Raw genomic sequence first — 19235 nt, 5'->3', positions numbered from 1 at the left:
GGCTTCGGTGGCTCATGTTTTCACAGCACCGTCAATTTGGCCTGGAAATGACTCTGCGGCTGTTGATGGCTAGTCAAGATATGTGAGCCTTTTTTTTCCCTCTTCCTGCTGAAGATCCACAAAAGAGCCGCTCGTTACAGTGTGCTTAATAACATCTCTGGGGAGTCCACGGACCTGCAACCCACCCCAGGCACCCTGACATTGCTTGAAAAATTGCGAAAATGTTTATTTTACACACACCCTTTTTCCAATGCAGTTCGATATTTCAACGGGGAGAAACTATATGTGTGTGCATATTGCTGATGTACTTCCAGTATTGACACAGATTTAAAATTGATTGATTACTTATTTAGTAACGGGGGAAGGGGTTATTGAGAGAGAGTCACTCAGGAACATGTCCGTGGATAGCTGTCCTGAATGAGAAACCCATTTTTTTCCCATATGCTTTAATCTCAAACATACTGTATGCCCATGGCGGTTCTGTAAGTGCAGCAGTGGTCTGATATACCAGGGCGACATTGGCTCAGGCAGTAAGAGCAGTCGTCTCATTGGCTCAGGCGGTAAGAGCAGTCGTCTCATTGGCTCAGGCGGTAAGAGCAGTCGTCTCATTGGCTCAGGCAGTAAGAGCAGTCGTCTGGCAGTCGGGATGGTTGCCAGTTCGATCCCGCCCTGGGTGTGTCGAAGTGTCCCTGACCCCCAAATGCTCCTGACGAGCTGGTGTGTGAGTGTGTGTATGAATGGGTGAATGTGAAGAATCAATTGTATGGCGCATTGGATAAAGGCGCTATATAAATTCCAACCATTTACGATTACCATTTACCATATGCAGTTACAGTTGCTACTTGCCTGGGTCCATCAGAGCCATCCTTGTAGGAATACACTGTAGATGGTGGCACCTTTCACCTTTTTGCCTATTTCAACCACTATTCACCTAAATGTTTTTTTTTTCCCTAACAAAACTGCTGTGTGTGTGTTCTAACAGCTCTGTCACTTCAAAAGAAGTGAGTGAGCGAGTTAAACAAGCTGCTTTCTTTGAGTGCAAGGTGCTACCCTTTCCTTAAGCTTTCTTTTTTTACCTCTTTTACGTAACCCAGTTTGGTATTTGTGTGAATATATCCTACTTGCGTTCTGTTAAGTTGTCTGTAGCTACCTTGCTGTTCTCTCATTCTGGTAGCTATTTGATTAGCTCCCATGCTGTCTTGGGTACATCATTTCTGTTCCTGATCTAATTCAAAATAATTACATTTCAAAAGCTAACTGCTTATGCTTAGCTCAGTGGTTATGATAAATGATACGCAATTCATTCAGGCCAACCGATGAATAAACATGGCTATGTAAACATTATATTTTGTTTTCCTCAGCTTGTTTGTAAACGAACATTATAACTGCTGAGGTCCTCAGACTACTGCTGGATGAGATGGGTTTCCTGGCTGGATGCACAGGCACACACATGTATCCATTGCCTCTGAATTCCTCCATAAATTTCACACTTTTACTCAGGGCACCCAATCCCAGGCCTGCGGGGGGTGGCAGTGTCTGGCGGTCTTGTGGTCTCCTCTCGATCAGAAACTGATTTAGGCCGAGGCAAGCAGGTGTGTGGACCGAGGCCAAGCACTTACTTACATTATGCCATTACGCTGAAGCGCAGCGAAGACCAGCAGTCAAAAAGCTGCAGTGCTCCATGACTGGAGCTCTGCTCCCCAGCTGTTCCTGTCGCCATTCGTCCAATCGGGTGCAGGAGTGTCAAACACTCGCAATGCAGCCAAGTGCCCATTGGCTGTCTGGCCTACAGTGTCATTTGATAGTCGCCGGGACCAAGTTAGGTTATGTTTTGTATCGGCAATAATTAGCGTAATTGTGACGGGTTCTACCAGTATATATCGTTCACCATTGTAACCATTATTCTTTCAGTACTACTCTGCCACTTGAGTATGATAAAAAAGTCCTGTCCCGTAGAGACACATTTTTTATGCCAAACTTTTACGTGCAAACTTATGAAGTTGAGCGTTCGTTTCGTATCCTTGAAGTGAATGGAGAGCTGCGTATATGAGGGAATTGTCATTACGTTGATTGATGGCCGTGTTATGGTGAGGTAACATTTCGCCGTTTCGCTGCAGAGGTACTTAGACATCTGTTTCAGTGAAATGTGCTCTCGCAAGTCAGATGGGTGACACTTTGTTCCATCCTGTGAAGAACATGACTCCATATTGCCATATTGTTTCCTTGGAATGTTTCCCTTGGCCAAGGTTGTAGGTTGTAAGAATATATAGTTAACTGTAGCTAGCCATTTTGAGTACGGATTGAAGATGGAGGCATTTCTACGCATGATGCATGCAGCAGTCCCTATGGGTCTATTTAGGTGGTACTTCACTTTCTGGATTTTGTTTTATTTTCATAGATTTTTAGCATTTTTGTGTATTTTTTTGAATCTCCTGTCCCCCATATACCAGCATTTGCAAAGCTGGCAGGTAAATCTCTGCAGTACATATCTAAAATATCCTTCATTGCTTGCAAAGCTGTCATACACTGAAACGAATGGTCCGGAAAAGCCCCGAGAAAGTGAAACTATGTCTTTAAGCGGTGTGTTTGCCGTGGCCTTCCCTCCCGCCCGGGATGGGTCCAGATGCAGACGGACGCCCCTGAGGTCCAGTAATGGGCCCTAGCGCCATATTAGGCGAGGAGAGAGAGAGATCTCCACCGGAGATGGATGGGGGAATGTTCTCCTGCATGGCCGGATTGATCCGTCTCATCGCTACCTGCTGGCTCTCCTGGAGGGAGGCCACTCCGCAGTGGGGGGCTTTCCTTTTCCAAGATAAAAAAAAATAAAGTCTAGGTTTCCATATTCTTTTACATTTCAACTGGAGGAGCACAGTGCCGTGCGGTCTTACTGACAGTGGCATAGCCGTCGCTTTTGGCTAACCGTCGTTTCTTGACGTCACCGCCGGCGACGTGGACATAAAGGATTTTTTTTGTTTGCAGCGCGCCGTCTTTTGTCTCATTTATGATTCACTCTCTTAATTACTCCCCGTCGCTCATTCGCTGCGGAGATAAATCCTCTGTTGTCACCGTCCACGTGGTCCAGGAGTGGAGCCGTATGGAGAAATGTAATTTTCGCTTTCAAGCAGATGTGAAAAGTGGCGTAATCAATAATGAGGTTGAAATGTAGTGCTTTTGATGTAAAATGTCATACTGTCGCTATTGAAGTGCCTGTCATTTTCCTGAATGGCTTATCTCTGCCTGGTAAGAATGGCAGAATGTATGGAAAACAATGCCTGCGATTAGCTGAACTGAATCGTTTTTTTAAAAATAATTTGAGGCGGGGGGTGGGGGAACCGGTCTTTGTGCTGTACAGAGAGCGCAGCGTCGTCTGTGCCTGGAGGAGGTTCAGATCTGAACGACGCTGGGGGGGGGTTCTGCCCTCTATCATCACGCCTCGGGCTGGGTTTGAAACCCGATTGTGGCGGGAGATGAAAGCGTGAACGCACGGGGCCGGCGGACGGGACAGGCGGAAACGTCGCCTCTGAAACCCAATTAACTTGAGCGGTTCTGGCGCGCGGGCCCATTCCGGCCCCGGGGCCGACAGAACGTTTGGCCGTAATTTGACCGTAATCTCCGGGCATCGGCGGGGGCCCCGGCCCGGGAGGGGAGAGATGGGTTCTGCTCGGGGGGCCGCGGCGGCCCGGGCTGAGGGAACCTGCCCTGCGCTTGAACTCGCCGGGAGCAGTGGGGGTAATGGCTCCTTATTCACAGGGTCTCAGCTCCTCCGGCACCCGCGGGGAACGCATGGGCTGTCAGGTGGAGAGGAGGAGGAGGGAGGAGGAGGAGGGGGTGGTGAAACCAGGGGTGGTGAAACCAGGGGCTTTCGCTTCTGCTACTCCCTGTATTGACCCGGATTAGGAGACGCACCTCCTCCCCCTCCTCCTCCTCCTCCTCCTCCTCCTCCTCCTCCTCCCCGCCCTGCCCCGCCCCGGTCCTTTCCCCATCCTCATTGATCTGCCGCAGAGAAAGACCCGTTTTTCTATTACGCTAATGAAAAAGGATGCGTTCGTTAGTTAGCTGATGCAATCGCTATGCTGCAGATTGGGGAGAGGTGGCAGGGGGGGGGAGGGGGCGTTCCAGGCTGCAATCTGCAGTTGTATAGTCATGTGGTTGTGCAGTTGTGTAGTTCTATGGCTCTACGGTCATGTAGTTGTGTGGCTGTATGGTTGTGTGTTTGTGCAGTTGTGTGGTTGTTTGGCTGTATGGTTGTGTGGCAGTACAGTGATGTGGTGGCTCTCTCCCACTCTCAGCTGTTGGTTTGGGTGATTGTGCGATTGTGTGGTTGTGTGGTAGTGTGATTGTGTAGTTGTGCGGCGGTTGTGTAGCGGTTGTGTAGCGGCTCTCTCCCACTCTCAGCTGTCGGTTTGGGCAGTTGTGTGATTGTGTAGTTGTGTGGCTGTGTGATTGTGTAGTTGTGTAGTTGTGTGGCGGTTGTGTGGCGGCTCTCTCCCACTCTCATCTGTGGGTTTGGGCGGTTGTGTGATTGTGTAGTTGTGTAGTTGTGCGGCGGTTGTGTAGCGGTTGTGTAGCGGTTGTGTAGTTGTGTAGTTGTGCAGCGGTTGTGTAGCGGTTGTGTAGCGGTTGTGTGGCGGTTGTGTAGCGGCTCTCTCCCACTCTGTGGGTTTGGCAGGCGGGCTCTGGCTGGGGCCCAAGCCCAGCACGGCGGCGGTGACTCAGCCGGGATCTGCGCCTCTCTCCGGCGACTGCAGTCGGGCCGGCCGGCTCCAGAAATAGGCCCCGGTCTGTCTCTCCTTCTGGGGAGGCACCTGCAGCGGCACAGCCAGCACCCGGGGAACCTTTCATCTGAGACTGGAGCACTTCTGCCCTGGAAGTGGGGCTGCTCCAATCTCCTTCCTCATGTGTTTTTTTTTTTATGCCCATCTAGATCCATTCCTATCACTTCACCTCCAGTAGGTCATCGGCTCTTATGAACCCGTGACCAAACCCGGCGTGGTTTGTCTCTGAAGGGACCGGTGTTCTCTTCGAGCAGGGCTGGCTGGCCAACCTTGTTCCCGGAGATCTGCTCCCCTGTAGGTCCTCTCGAGCTCTCGAATGCGGTGTGCTTTGTTAGGGTTTTGGCGTGGAAAAGGATGGTAGATCTCCAGCAGCAGGGTTGGGCAGCCCGGTCCTGGGGTCAGGCGGGCGGAGGCACAGAGACCCTCTCCCCTGCTCCCTCTGCAGCCGGCCTGCTGGTCTCCTCCGCTTAACGCCCTTCTCACCAGCAACATCTGCTGTTCTGGCTTTGGGTCAGGAGCCAGGAATGTTTCCCATGTCCTAGGTTCTAGGTTCTTTTTGTTTTAGTATTTTTTAGTATATTTTTTTGCTGTTGTGCAAGAAACAGTTCTGACATACTTGAGCGGGGGGGGGGGGGGGGTTACATGCCTGACGGGGGGTGGCCTGCAGCGTAGTGGTTAAGGTACATGACTGGGACACCCAAGGTTGGTGGTCCTAATCCCGGTGTAGCCACAATAAGATCCGCACAGCCGTTGGGCCCTTGAGCAAGGCCCTTAACCCTGCATTGCTCCAGGGGAGGATTGTCTCCTGCTTAGTCTAGTCAACTGTACGTTGCTCTGGATAAGAGTGTCAAAGAATGCCAATAATGTAATGTAATGTAATGTAATGGGTGCTGGGATGATCTAGGATGGTGTTTTCTCTGTCCATATTCCTTAAACTGCTGCTGTAGTTCCCCGGCAGTGAAGGAGCCCAGAGGAGTGCAGAGGAGGAGTATAGTCAGAGAATATGGTGAAGGAGTATGCAGGAGGAGTATCGTGAAGGAGCTCCCAGGCCATGGATTACAGGGAGGGGAGGAGGAGATGAAAGGCCGACGGTGCCTGGAAGCACACAGAACTGACATTAGAGCTGTTATTCTCCTCTGGTCTCCTCCACACCTGGAGGCCTGTCTCTCTGGGAGCTGCGTCCTCCTCCTCCTCCTCCTCCTCCTCCCTACCTCCCGCGCTCCTGCTCTGGTGATTGCCACTGAGGCGTGACATTTTCGTGAAGGAGCACCTTATCTCCTCCGGTGTTGAGCTGTTTCCCAGAGAACGCAGTCGTCGGCTTCCTCCCACCCCCCTACTCTGAGTGGGCTGGCTTTGGCTTTTAAATTCGATTCCCCTTCTCAGTCTTCTAAGCCAGGAGTTTAGAAGGGTTTCGTCAGCTCACGCAATTAATGAATCTGCTGGAACGATTCATAATAATTATATTAGGACACCAATACCTCTAATTTGTATTTGTAGAACTCAAAGTAGGCTCTTCAAGTTAGAGACATTTTAAAACATTTACAGAAACATTTACTCTTTCCTGAAATGTTTTTCCCGCTCAATATTCTTGAGTAACTCTTCTTGTGTTCAGGTTCAATTTTATTGGTCTCATCTCTGTGTGTTTTAGGGTGTCGTAGGGTAACTAATTGTCTTATCTCTGTGTTTTAGGGTGTTGTAGGGTAACCAATTGTCTTATCTCTGTGTGTTTTAGGGTGTTGTAGGGTAACTGTAAATCTCTTGTCTCTCTGTGTTTTAGGGTGTTGTAGGGTAACTGTAAATCTCTTGTCTCTCTGTGTTTTAGGGTGTTGTAGGGTAACTGTAAATCTCTGTGTTTTAGGGTGTTGTAGGGTAACTGTAAATCTCTTGTCTCGGTGTTTTAGGGTGTCCAGAGCGGCTGCAGTCCTGCTGTCTGATCCCTGCTTCCAGCTCCACTCCATCCAGCACCTCCTGGGGGAGAATGAGCCTCCACCCACCGGCCCTGCCCCTCTGCCCCCCGCTGAGAGGAAACACTTCTCCCTCCATGCCTGTGAGTGACCCTCCCATCACTCCTCGTGTGTCCCAGTGTGTGTGTGTGTGTGTGTGTGTGTGTGTGTGTGTGTGTGTATGTATGTGTGTGTGTGTATGTGTGTGTGTGTGTGTGTGTGTGTGTGTGTGTGTGTGTGTGTGTATGTGTGTGTGTGTATGTGTGTGTGTGTGTGTGTGTGTGTGTGTGTATGTGTGTGTGTGTGTGTGTGTGTGTGTATGTATGTGTGTGTGTGTGTGTGTGTGTGTGTGTGTGTGTGTGTGTGTGTGTGTATGTATGTGTGTGTGTATGTGTGCATGCCTGTGAGTGACCCTCCCATCACCCCTCACCTTGTGTCCCAGTGTGTGTGTGTGTGTGTGTGTGTGTGTGTGTGTGTGTGTGTGTGCATGCCTGTGAGTGACCCTCCCATCACCCCTCACCTTGCATCCCAGCAAGGGCGTTAGAGAAGAGTGTGTGTGTGTGCACGTGTGTGTGCGCATGTATGTGTGTGTGTGTGTGTGCGCGTGTGTGTGTGTGTGTGTGTGTGTGCGTGTGTGTGTGTGCGCGCATGTATGTGTGTGTGTGCGTGTGTGTGTGTGTGTGTGGCACACGTATGTGCGTGTGTGTGTGTGTTTGTGTGTGTGTGTGTCTGTGTTCATTCATCTAGAAGGGTGCCCACACACGCACTCACACACACACACACACACACACACACACTGTGCGTTCCTAAACTTTCTGACTTTGGGATTTACTTGGTCTCACTTCCTCTGGCTCCTGCATTATCCTCCATTAATCACTGTGAATCTGATCTTCCTCTTTCATTGTTTTTTTCCGAGCACAGAGAGAACACTGGTTGCTTCCAAATTATTTGTAACAGAGAAGAAAATCGATAGGACAATGTCTTCTCTCCCAGATTTCTTTCTGTCTAAGTGAAGGTCCTGGGGCGCTGGTGTATTGCTGTGAAATTGTTTTTGAAGTTAGGGCTTCTCTCTGGTGGTGTGTTTTTTAGTGTGTCTTCCGGAATTGCTTATCACCCCAGTGTTAAAACGCCCTGTGCTGTTCATTCAGAATCCTTACCTACCCCAGTGTTGAGGGGAGGTACCACTGGTGGGTAGGGAAATGTGTTTGTCATATCAGAATAATATTTTGTATTAATACAAGATACAGTATTTTATATATATAATTACTTCAGATTTTTTTTATTATTAGGGCAGGCAAATTACGCTAGTCAATTTGCCTGCCAGCAAGAAAGCAAATTACGCTTTCTCAGTGGATGAAGTCAGTTATTTTCATGTTTTAATGCAATACATTATTATTGCTGTTCATCAATAAACTGTAGAGGTCTTCCTTGGCCTAAACTTCCATGGTACATGGTACATGGTACATGGTACATGGTCTTTGCGATGACTGAGATCACCAGTGCTCTCTTTCTTCTTAATGTTGTTCCAAACTATTCATTTTGATGAGCATATTGTTTGGCTCTGTCTGTTTTATTTTCTTATTTGTCAGCCTCATAATGGCTCATCCTTGACTGTGATTGGCACAACTCTGGTGCTCATGTTGCCAAACACTAATAACAGACTCCAAAGGCAATCAGAAGCATAGAGTCAAGACTAGATACTGAAAGCCTTCTCATACCTGCACTATGAATGTGATTGAATAATCTGACGAATCAGAAACATCTGAGAAGCCAACTGTCCAATTACTTTTGGTCCCCTAAAATCGGGGGGGGGGACTATGTATAAAAAGGTGATTCCCACATGGATCACTGGAAGTGGCTGTAAACAGCCTCAAATTAAAGGTGACAGTCTATATTTTAACCTCATATTCATTGTTCCATTTCAATGAATTTGAATTTGGTGATGGAGTACAGAGGCAAAAGAACACTAAGTGCACCTCTGTCTAAATACTTATAGACCGCGCTGTCTGTCAAAGAATGTGGTTTTGCAGGTATAAACCCATTATGAAGTGAAGATGACAAAAGCCATTTAAAACAGCTTCTGTAAATTATCAGCTATTTCATTCATGAATCTGTTCGCGAATTGGCGTTTAATGCGGAGAAGCTGTCTGGCGTATGGGGAATATGTCATTTTGAGAAAATAGCTGTTAAAGATAATGTTGTGCTTTTTGTAGATGTGGTAGGTGGTAACTAACAATAGAAAATGACTACTTGTGTTATTGTTATTCATGAATATTTTACAAGCAGGATGGCTGGATCTGAATCAAAGTTTCATTCTGTAACCCAAAAACCCAAATTCAGCTGTAGTATCTCGCCTGAAAGTACACTGTGCTGTTCATTCATAATCCCTGCTCTCCTCAGTGTTAAACACGCTGTGCTGTTCATTCACAATCCCCGCTCCCCTCAGTGTTAAACACGCTGTGCTGTTCATTCAGAATCCCTGCTCTCCTCAGTGTTAAACACGCTGTGCTGTTCATTCAGAATCCCTGCTCTCCTCAGTGTTAAACACGCTGTGCTGTTCATTCAGAATCCCTGCTCTCCTCAGTGTTAAACACGCTGTGCTGTTCATTCAGAATCCCTGCTCCCCTCAGTGTTAAACACGCTGTGCTGTTCATTCAGAATCCCTGCTCTCCTCAGTGTTAAACACGCTGTGCTGTTCATTCAGAATCCCTGCTCTCCTCAGTGTTAAACACGCTGTGCTGTTCATTCAGAATCCCTGCTCTCCTCAGTGTTAAACACGCTGTGCTGTTCATTCAGAATCCCTGCTCTCCTCAGTGTTAAACACGCTGTGCTGTTCATTCAGAATCCCTGCTCTCCTCAGTGTTAAACACGCTGTGCTGTTCATTCAGAATCCCTGCTCCCCTCAGTGTTAAACACGCTGTGCTGTTCATTCAGAATCCCTGCTCCCCTCAGTGTTAAACACGCTGTGCTGTTCATTCAGAATCCCTGCTCCCCTCAGTGTTAAACACGCTGTGCTGTTCATTCACAATCCCTGCTCTCCTCAGTGTTAAACATGCTGTGCTGTTCATTCACAATCCCTGCTCTCTCCAGTATTATCAGACTGGCTCATGCGTTATCAGGTCGTGTCTCTTTGTACTCGTGTTCGTGCGTTATTTCATTGTGCATAATTACATTGTTTATACAGTTGTACGCTGCCTACCCAAAGCACACACAGATGCAGTCTGTGTTTGTGTGTGTGTGTGTGTGTGTGTGTGTGTGTGTTTTTTTCAGCCAGACAGGAAAAAGCCCAGGGCTTGTGGTAATAGATTGTCTCTGCACTCAGCCCCCCCTCACGGGGTCTCCCCTGGTGACGAGCCCCCCCCCCCCCCCCCCCTCGCTGTGCGCCGGTGACGTCGAACGCAACCTTTCCAGCCGCGCCGCCCGTGGCCTCTGGAGCCAGTTTCCCCCGAACCCGCTCCCCGCTCTCCGCTCTCCGCTCTCCTCCGTTCCCATGGGGACCGAGGAGTCTCCATGGACACCCGGGTCAGCCGCTGCGTTCCCCTGGCGGAAACGCCACGTCCCCTTTCGTTCCGCTCCGGCGTGTTCCCGCCCGCAAGCCCGCCCGCCCGCCCGCCCGCACGCACGCACGCCGCCCCTCCCCGCTCGCATCCTGACAGAGCGCCTCACAGACGGCTTTGCACAGACATGGAATATTCCCTCAGCTTTAATCATTTTAGCGAGCAGGGTTTCTCCTCCAGCCGGTCCGTGTGATATAATTGGACGGCTCGTTTGCATGATGATTTTCGGAGCCGGGTCACGTGACGAGCCGGGTTCCTCTCGGGCGGGGGGACCCCCCTGCGGAGAGCGTGCGCTACCTCTCCGCTCCCGCGCGCCTTCCTTAAACGCCCCCGCGCTCGTTAGCGCTCGTTCGCGCTCGTTAGCGCGCGGACCCCGCCTCTCGCCGGTTCCGGGGGGGAACGGCCTCGGCGTCTGGGCCCGTCCTGGGCCCCGCTGGACCCCCTGGTTCCCGGTCTCTCCGTCTCGGAGCGCGCGCAGACGTTCATCCGCCGTCCTGCCCGGTTCTTCTCCCTGATGGCATTTTGATGAGGCTGGTCTTTAGCCCCGGAGCGCTAGCAGAATGCAGATTGCTGCGGCTCCGACCGAATCAGTCTGAGCGCTGAACGCCGACCAGCGTTGATGAGTCTGAACACATTTAGTTCACATTTTGCCAGGCTCCGACCTCTTTCTAATTTATTCGCATTTTCTCCAACTCGGGCATGCAGTCGCCATCGCCCTGTCAGTCCTGAGTATCATTAGAGGACCGAACGGGTGAAACGACTTGCATTGGTTGTGGAGAGCAGGAGGAGAAGGCGAGTGCATGTTGGCTGTTTTGTTTCCTGCCTGTATCCATGGCAGCGCTGTGTAAACAGCTCCTCGGGCTCCGCAGGAAGCAGCGATGGGCACGTCCTGTCAGCGAAATAGGCGCTTGTGCGATGTGAGCCAGGGCTGGGAGGCCAGCGATGCGTTATGGGTAGTAAACGAGGGCGGACGTCTCAAAGACACCATTTCCATAAATGCGGGAGCCCTGCTGAAATTCGGTTTTTGTCCCTTGGTTTATTTCATTATTTTCGTGTGTTTGGGTTTGTTCGGTTGTGTCTGAATTGGTTTGTCTGCCCTGCTGGCCCTGTGAGTGGGTGGAGAGAATCTTAAATTATAAACAGAGCTTTCCGATGGGAAGAAAAAAAAAACCATCTACTTACAGAGAGGAGACTGTTCGTTCTCTTTCACCTTGATTCTGTTTCTCTCACTCCCCCGTGTCTCCCCCTCTCCCTCTCTCTCTCCCTCTCTCCCTCCCTCCCTCCCTATCTCTCTCACCTCTTTAAATGTCCCTGAAACCTAGAAATAGCTGGGGAATGCCCTCTGCATGCTGTCCTGGCCTAGATTTCCTTCATTATTGTCAGGCACTCCCAACACAACCCAATCGGCACTTCTCTCTTCACCTCCGAGTGTTATTTATCTCTCTCTCGCTCCCTCTCCCTCTTTCTTTTTCTTTCTCTATCTCTCTCTCCCCCTATCTCTCTCTCGCTCCCTCTCCCTCTTTCTCTCTCTTTCTCTATCTCTCTCCCTCTCTCTGTCTCTCTTTCTCACTCTCCCCCTCTCTCTCTCTCTCTCTCTCGATTCCTCTCCCTCTCTCTCTCTCTTTCTCTATCTCTCTCCCTCTCTCTGTCTCTCTTTCTCTCACTCCCTCTTTCTCTCTCTCTCACACACTCCCTCTCTCTCTCCTTCTCTCTCTCACACACACTCTCTCTCTCTCACACACTCTCTCTCCTTCTCTCTCTCACACACTCTCTCCTTCTCTCTCTCTCTCACACACTCTCTCCTTCTCTCTCTCTATCTCTCTCCCCCCTCTCTCTCTATCTCTCTCTCTCTCTCACACACTCTCTCCTCTCTCTCTCACACTCTCTCTCCTTCTCTCTCTCTATCTCTCTCCCCCCTCTCTCTCTCTCTATCTCTCTCTCTCTGTAAGTGTTGTGTGATTTGCATACTGTTGCAGAGTAATCATTTGTAAGGAGTTGATGTATCACCTGAGAGAGGCTGCTGTTACCAGTCTGTGCCTGTTTGAATGCCACAGAGGAGGCTTGCAGGTCTCTGGGCTTTCTGGGTGTTGCTGATCAGTCCCTTTTGGGTTGTGACCTGGATCTGAAATCAGATTAGTACTGACTGCTTTGTCACGGCTGAGATAGACTGGTGAATACGGAGGTTTAACACACCTTTAACACACCTGATGATGAGATACTGCTAGTACAGCTACTACTGCTCATACAGATAGATGGATAGATGTAAAAAGGCATAGATAGCATTTAGTTGCTTATTTCTGATCTTTTTTTTTGCCTAAGAACTAATATTTCAACAGGTGTGTTCAGTTCTTCCTTAGTGCAAATATGAGAGAGCATTCAGTGTCTAGTCTGGGCTTCTGATTGCCTTTGGGGGCAATAACAGGCCCCAAAGGCAATCAATTCTGTTCTCTGTTATTGCGTTTGCCAACATGAGGACCAGAGAGGTGATATTGAAAGTCAAGGAAGCCATTATGAGGCTGACAAATGAGGGGTAAAAAAAAGGCTCAGGCTTACCAAAAATCAACTGTTTGGAACATCATTAAGAAGAGAGAGAGCTCTGGTCTGCACAGTAATCGCAGAGGCCGAGGAAGACGAATTGAGTGAATTCTCAAGTGTACAGAGGCATCTTCTCTGCTGGAGTTCAACCAATCACAGTCCGATCTTCCTTCCATCATCCTACAGCAGGACAATGATGCCACACGTACTGTGTATTAAAAAACAAACGAGGCTTCTAATGCTACAAATGGTGACATTCTTGACTGGCTGATGAGTCATTCACCCGATCTGAATCCGGTTGAACATGCAGTCCAGATGCTGGAGAGAAGACGAAAGGCATCCAGCAGGACTGGCAGAGCAGGCCTGGGTCAGAGGCTTCAAGCAATCACTGCAGGCAAAGGATACGTGACAAAGTCCTAAACAGGACTATTGTCATTAAGCTATGTATAAATTATGTATGGAAAGTTATGAATATAGAAGCTGATCCAAATCAAGGGAAAATGTGTTCGTACCCAGCGTTACGGATGTTAGGAATTGTGCGATCATGAATTTTAACATAACTGCTGTACTGCAGGCCGAGACGAGGCGCTGGCAGGAGACGAGGCGGCGAGGTTTTTCGAGCCGTCTCGCAGAGCGGAGCTGCCGTTTATTCGGTCTGCGTCGACGTCGTCGGCAGAGCTGTGCCCTCTCCTCGGGGATGTTAATTTAAGGGCCGCTGTAATGACGGGGGGGGGGGGGGGGGGGTTTCCTCACCCCCGTTTCCGTTTTCGTGAAAAGATTATCCCCGCCGTCGCGTGCGTCGTGGCCTTTTCCGACGCGTCCCTGATTGATGCTTTGTAAATATCGTCGCATATTAAACGCGCGGGGCGGTGACTCTCATCGAGCCATCTCATCGCAGGTAGCGGGACAATCAGGGAGAGGCCGCACCACTCCGACCTCCAAACCGCCGCCAGGCGTGATTGGCTGTCAGCGACGTGGGACGGCTTAGGGAATAAAACGATTAAAATGCGGCCCCGTTTGGACGCGGCTGCGATACCGCGGAGCCTCCGGGTGGCAGGGACGAGAGGCGGAGGGGTCGAAATCAAACGGAAAATGCAAATGCAAATGCAAATGCAAATGCGATTCAAATGCAAGGGGGCAGGCCCAGTTCGCCCCTGATGAGGCTTATACAGGCTGTTCCAGCACATGCTCACCCTCGGCTCACATTCACAAATCATTGGCACATTTTCTGACATGCGGCGTTATGGCAGTAATAAGAAATTCAAATTCAAATGCGAGACCCAGTTCTGTCTAGCACAAGGATTAATCAAGCCATTCTTAAACCTCGTTTCATTACTGTATGTGCCCAAAGCCAGCTGAGATACACAAATCACCGGCGTGTTCCTTGACGTGCTGCGTTACGGGAATTAAGCAATCGGAAACGCGAGCGCAGGGGAAGACCCAGTTCTCTGCGAAGAGGATTAATAAAGCCATTCTTAACTCCGTTTAATTTATATTTATTTCTAAAGCCAGCTGGGGCATCTGGTCGCTGCCTTGTTAGCCTCTGTTAAGCGTTATGGGAATAGTAAGAAGAAAAAAAAGAAAAAAACTGAATTCAATAAGAAATGAAAAGCAGGATGCGCCCAGCTCTGGCCCCTGAAAGGTGGATAAACAGGGAGGTGGCAGAGGAAACTCAGCCTGTGCATCTCAGACCGCCGTACCCTGCTGCTCCGGTTTCCTTGGCGATGGCTCTGTCAGGGTTTACACGGTCATGGCCAATGTAGTCATTTTCGAACTGGACGGCGTGAAATTGCATGGGGGGCGAGGCGAGGCCGGAGGGTGGATTCCCCCCTCCCGGACCGCAAGCTGAAATATGAAATATTAATTATCAAGCACATCTGACTCCTCCCAAAACGAAATGATGTGAAGGAAGGGGGGGTTTGGGGGTTGGGGGGGGAGGGCAGCTCAGTGCCTGGAGGGGCATCAGGATATCGACACGGTAGATTAGATTAGATGAGCATATTGACGTCCAGTGTGCAAATGTGTATCTCAAGGCACTAGTCTCTTTTACATGCGGATGGTAATTCCATTCGGACTTACAGTTGGTGTCGTGATAAAAATCTATCCAACCGCGTTTATTTTCTGAACTTGCGGCATTGAGAATGGGCAGACATCTTTATGTCAGTGTCAGTGTCCGACAGCTTCTGTACTAGTGTTGATTTGTAACTCCATGTGACGAAACACTAATGCTATGTTGGTAAATATTCAGATTTTTGTTCTTCCTGAGGGTTACAGCTCGTCCTCTTAGAGGGACATAAATTTCATGCTGAAATAAGCCCTTGAAATATGTAATTCAATACATGATCCAGTCAAATTTTTTTGTTTTCTGAGAACCTGTGGAAACATGGCTACTGTTATAGTCACAATACAGTACATTACATTATTGGCATTTTGGCAGATGCTCTTATCCAGAGTGACGTACAGTCGATGAGACTAAGCAGGAGACAATCCTCACCTGGAGCAATGCAGGGTTAAGGGCCTTGCTCAAGGGCCCGACGGCTGTGCGGATCTTATTGTGGCTGCACTGGGGATTGAACAACCGTGTTCGTCATGTACCTGAACCACTATGAGTTAAAAATGGTGTGTAGTTCTTCTGAGTGATGCTGGTGTGTTTGTAATGTGTGTTTCCGTATGCGGTTCTCCTGTCTAACTCCTGATTGTGGATCTTCTGTGTGATGCTGGTGTGTTTGTAATGTATGTTTCCGTATGCGGTTCTCCTGTTGAACTCCTGATTGTGGTGTGGTTTCACAGACACGGACTACATCAGTGCGGAGGAGGAGAGGAAGGTGGAGCAGATGCTGTCCTTCCTGACGCAGGAGTCCAAGGACGCAGCAGCCAGTGCGGCGGTGAGTCAGGGCCCGGGGCGGGGCGGGGGAGAGGGGCCCGGGGCGGGGGAGAGGGGCCCGGGGCGGGGGAGAGGGCCCCGGGGCGGGGGAGAGGGAGAGGGGCCCGGGGCGGGGGAGAGGGGCCGGGGCGGGGGAGAGGGAGAGGGGCCCGGGGCGGGGGAGAGGGGCCGGGGAGAGGCCGGGGAGAGGGAGAGGGGCCGGGGCGGGGGAGAGGGGCCGGGGCGGGGGAGAGGGGCCGGGGCAGGGGAGAGGGCCCCGGGGTGGGGGAGAGGGCCGGGCCGGGGGAGAGGGCCCGGGGCGGGGGAGAGGGCCCCAGGGCGGGGGAGAGAGGGCCCCGGGGCGGGGGAGAGGGGGAGAGGGTGTGACCCAAAAACACGGGTGCCCTTTCACACCTGCATCACTGCCTCTCTAACTCACTAACTCACTTAGGGCACAATAACACGGGCGCCCTTTCTGCTGGCTGAGATCAGACCCTGACGTGTCAGGTCCAGAAATCCACCATGGCTGTGGACTCAGGCTTCGGCCCAGTCTGTTTCATTTGTGTGATGGACAGGGGGAGTATTGGGAACAGCCTGTAGTGTAGTGGTTAAGGTACATGACTGGGACCCACATGGATGATGGTTCAATCCCCAGTGTAGCCACAACAAGATCCGCACAGCCGTTGGGCCCTTGAGCAAGGCCCTTAACCCTGCATTGCTCCAGGGGAGGATTGTCTCCTGCTTCGTCTAATCCACTGTAAGTCGCTTTAGATAAAAGCGTTGGCTAAATAACATGTAACAGTGGGACATCGGTCAGACAACAGTAAGCTGCTCCTCACTGAGTCCTGGAAGAGCAGCACTGTTGCAGTCACACGTTTTAAAATAATAATAAAATATTTGAAATATTATTTTCTTAATTTGCACCTTGTAATGAAGGAAGGCCCTGCTGTCAGGCTCCCTTTCTTGGAGGTGTTGCTTTCTTGGGAGTCCATGAATAGAAGGACACATAAAAAAAAGGTCTGTAACCTGATGGTTGTACTGAATAGTTGCACCGAGTGGTTTCTGGTTAGTCCTGAATGGCTGTACTCAATCGTTGCACTGAGTCGATTGTGCTGAACGGCTTCTTGTTTGTTCTCGGTAGCAGGCGATGGTTTTACGGTGTGTGTGAGTGGTCAGTGCTTCCTCGCGGTTTGTGTGCTGACGCGTTGGGAAGTGGCGGGTGCTGGGATGGGGGGGCTGGGTGAAATCCCCTCCCTGGGGGGCGGCTAGGTGCTTACCGCAGCATTAGCCTGGGAGAAAAACACGAGTGGTTCCTCTCCCGCGGTACGCAACACGATACCAGGCCTTCCTCATTACGCAGGCCCGGGCCATGAGAGACCCATTTCAGCAGAGAGGGTAGGGTTACAAAGACAACCGCTGATTCTCTCTCTCTCTCTCTCTCTCTCTCTCACACTGCACTCTCTGGACTGACTGGGAAATAAAGACGTGTGTAGATGTTCTTTGTATTATTTTTGTTACGGTATTTGTCAGTAATATTGTGTTGTGAAGTGCAGTGGTTAGTATCTGGATAAGCAGATGGTGCATTGTCGTTGTACGCAGTGCGCTGCTATCTGATGAAATCCTCGGACTGAGGGGGAAACCTGCTTAGGTGGAGACTTCAGTCAACGTGTGGGGAGGCGATAACGAGTGTCACTTATAGCATCTTTCGGCTCTTTGAAGCGTCTCAAAGGCACTCGCGATGAGGGTGTTTATCTCCTCACAGCCATCGGTGTGGCAAGAATTTCATTTCATTTCTTGATTTTAGAGGCCGGTAATTTGGCTGGAGCAAATTTAATCGTCACTCTGGGGATCTTCGAGTGGCCAGTGAGTGAGTCTGGAGTTTGGCCCGGTCCCCTCTCCCGGACCGTTTCTCCCGAGCGCGGTGCATTTGGACATTTGGCTTCCCGGAGCACTGCCCCCTCACGGGCGGCCCCAGCGCCACTTCCGGTAGTTTCCGAGTCCCTGTTCGGATCGAACTGCCCCCCCCCCCTCCCCGCACCCTCCGCCGTTGCCTCTCACTGTTTTAAAAGAGAAAGCGGGAGGAAGGAACGGTGGCCAACCAAAGTGTTTTTCAAGCGTGCTCTTAAGTGCTCTATGCTCTGTTGTGGATGTGGTTCACTTAGTGCAGTGGTTTCCTCTTTCAGTCCTGCGGTTCATCTTGAGAAATAACCGCCCCCGTTCCCCCCCCCCGCCCCCTCTCCCCCCCCCGCCCCCGCTGCCCCCCGCCCCCGCCCTCCACGCACGCCTCCCTCTGTAATTTGAACAAGCACAAGATGCTCCCTTTCTCCTGTCCGTTGCTGTTTTTTTCTTTCTCTCCCCATTGATTTCATTTTCAGTCGTCACACCGCCATTTAAAAACCCATTCAGCTTTTCACCGTTCACGCTGGTACATCCTACTGTATAATTGTACAAAGCACATTTTGAAGAGAAATAATGCAAAGTAGAAGAAATTGTTCCAAATAACAGCTTCTCCTCACCCCCACACACACAGGGGTTGCCAGTGACAACCACATGTACACATGTGGATGTGCTGATTTTGACAATTATTCAACCGCAAAGAAATTGAAAAGTGTGTGGAAGGGTGCCCATGAACCACTCTGTATGCTGCAGTGGAGAGGAGCTACAGGTGTTAAACCTCAGTAGGATTACCTGTGTTTAAAGATCATGATTATAGCCTGTGTTTAAAGGTCATGACTGTGTATTTACACATGCGTTACATGAATTACCAGTATGTGGAAAATGAGCTGTCATGCTGACATTAAAAATGATCTGTATTTACACTCAGCGAGCCCTTTATTAGGAACGTTTTTACTTTATTACACCTACATATTCATGTGATTATCTAACCAACCAATTGTGTGGCAGCAGTGGAATGCATACAATCGTGTAGATACGGGTCAGGAGCTTCAGTTAATGTTCACATCAATCATCAGAATGGGGAAAAAATGGGATCTAAGTGACCTTTAGCGTGGGTGGTTTGCGTATCTCAGAAACTGCTGATCTCCTGGGATTTTCATGCACACTAGTCTCTAGAGTACTTGAGTACTACTAAAAAAAATGCACACAAAAAAAAATCCAGTGAGCAGCAGTTCTGCAGACAGAAATGAGAGACGTCAGAGGAGAATGGCCAGACTGGTCAAAGCTGACAGGAAGGTGACAGTAACGCAAATAACCACACATTAAAACAGTGGTATGCAGAAGAGCACACAGTGGTATCTGAACGCGCAACGCAATCATAGCTCTAAGTGGACAGGCTACAGCAGCAGTAGTCTTAATAAAGTGCTCGGTGAGTGTAGCGTTTGTGTTTGATTTTTTTAATCTCCTGGGGTGAGATGAGATCAATGGCAGTGGACAGGCATGGATTTTTAATTAGCCAACTTGACTTGGGCATGGATGGTTGGCCAGATTGAGATGCCTGGAATGAGAAATTTCCCAAGACACTTGAGGTAATTTGGGTTGCTGTTGTTGTTGTTGCCTGTAAAAGAGCTCCTTTGAACTCCCACGCAAAAGAAGGCACCTCTGA

The 19235-nt window shown here is 49.9% G+C and overlaps 1 protein-coding gene across 6 annotated transcripts in view; it reads left to right on the top strand.

The window, feature by feature from the left end:
* The window catches only part of LOC133110234 (E3 ubiquitin-protein ligase RNF123), a 152854-nt gene that overhangs the window by 115806 nt on the left and 17813 nt on the right, over positions 1-19235 (top strand). For all 6 annotated transcript variants that reach the window (XM_061220186.1, XM_061220181.1, XM_061220185.1 and 3 more), the window contains 2 exons: positions 6677-6822; positions 15601-15695. In XM_061220186.1, coding sequence (XP_061076170.1) covers positions 6677-6822; positions 15601-15695 — 241 coding nt within the window. The remainder of the gene's footprint in view (positions 1-6676; positions 6823-15600; positions 15696-19235) is intronic.

Source organism: Conger conger, chromosome 14 (assembly GCF_963514075.1).
Source record: "Conger conger chromosome 14, fConCon1.1, whole genome shotgun sequence".
NCBI classification, from domain to species: Eukaryota; Metazoa; Chordata; class Actinopteri; order Anguilliformes; family Congridae; genus Conger; species Conger conger.
This window is presented reverse-complemented; position numbering and strand designations above follow the sequence as displayed.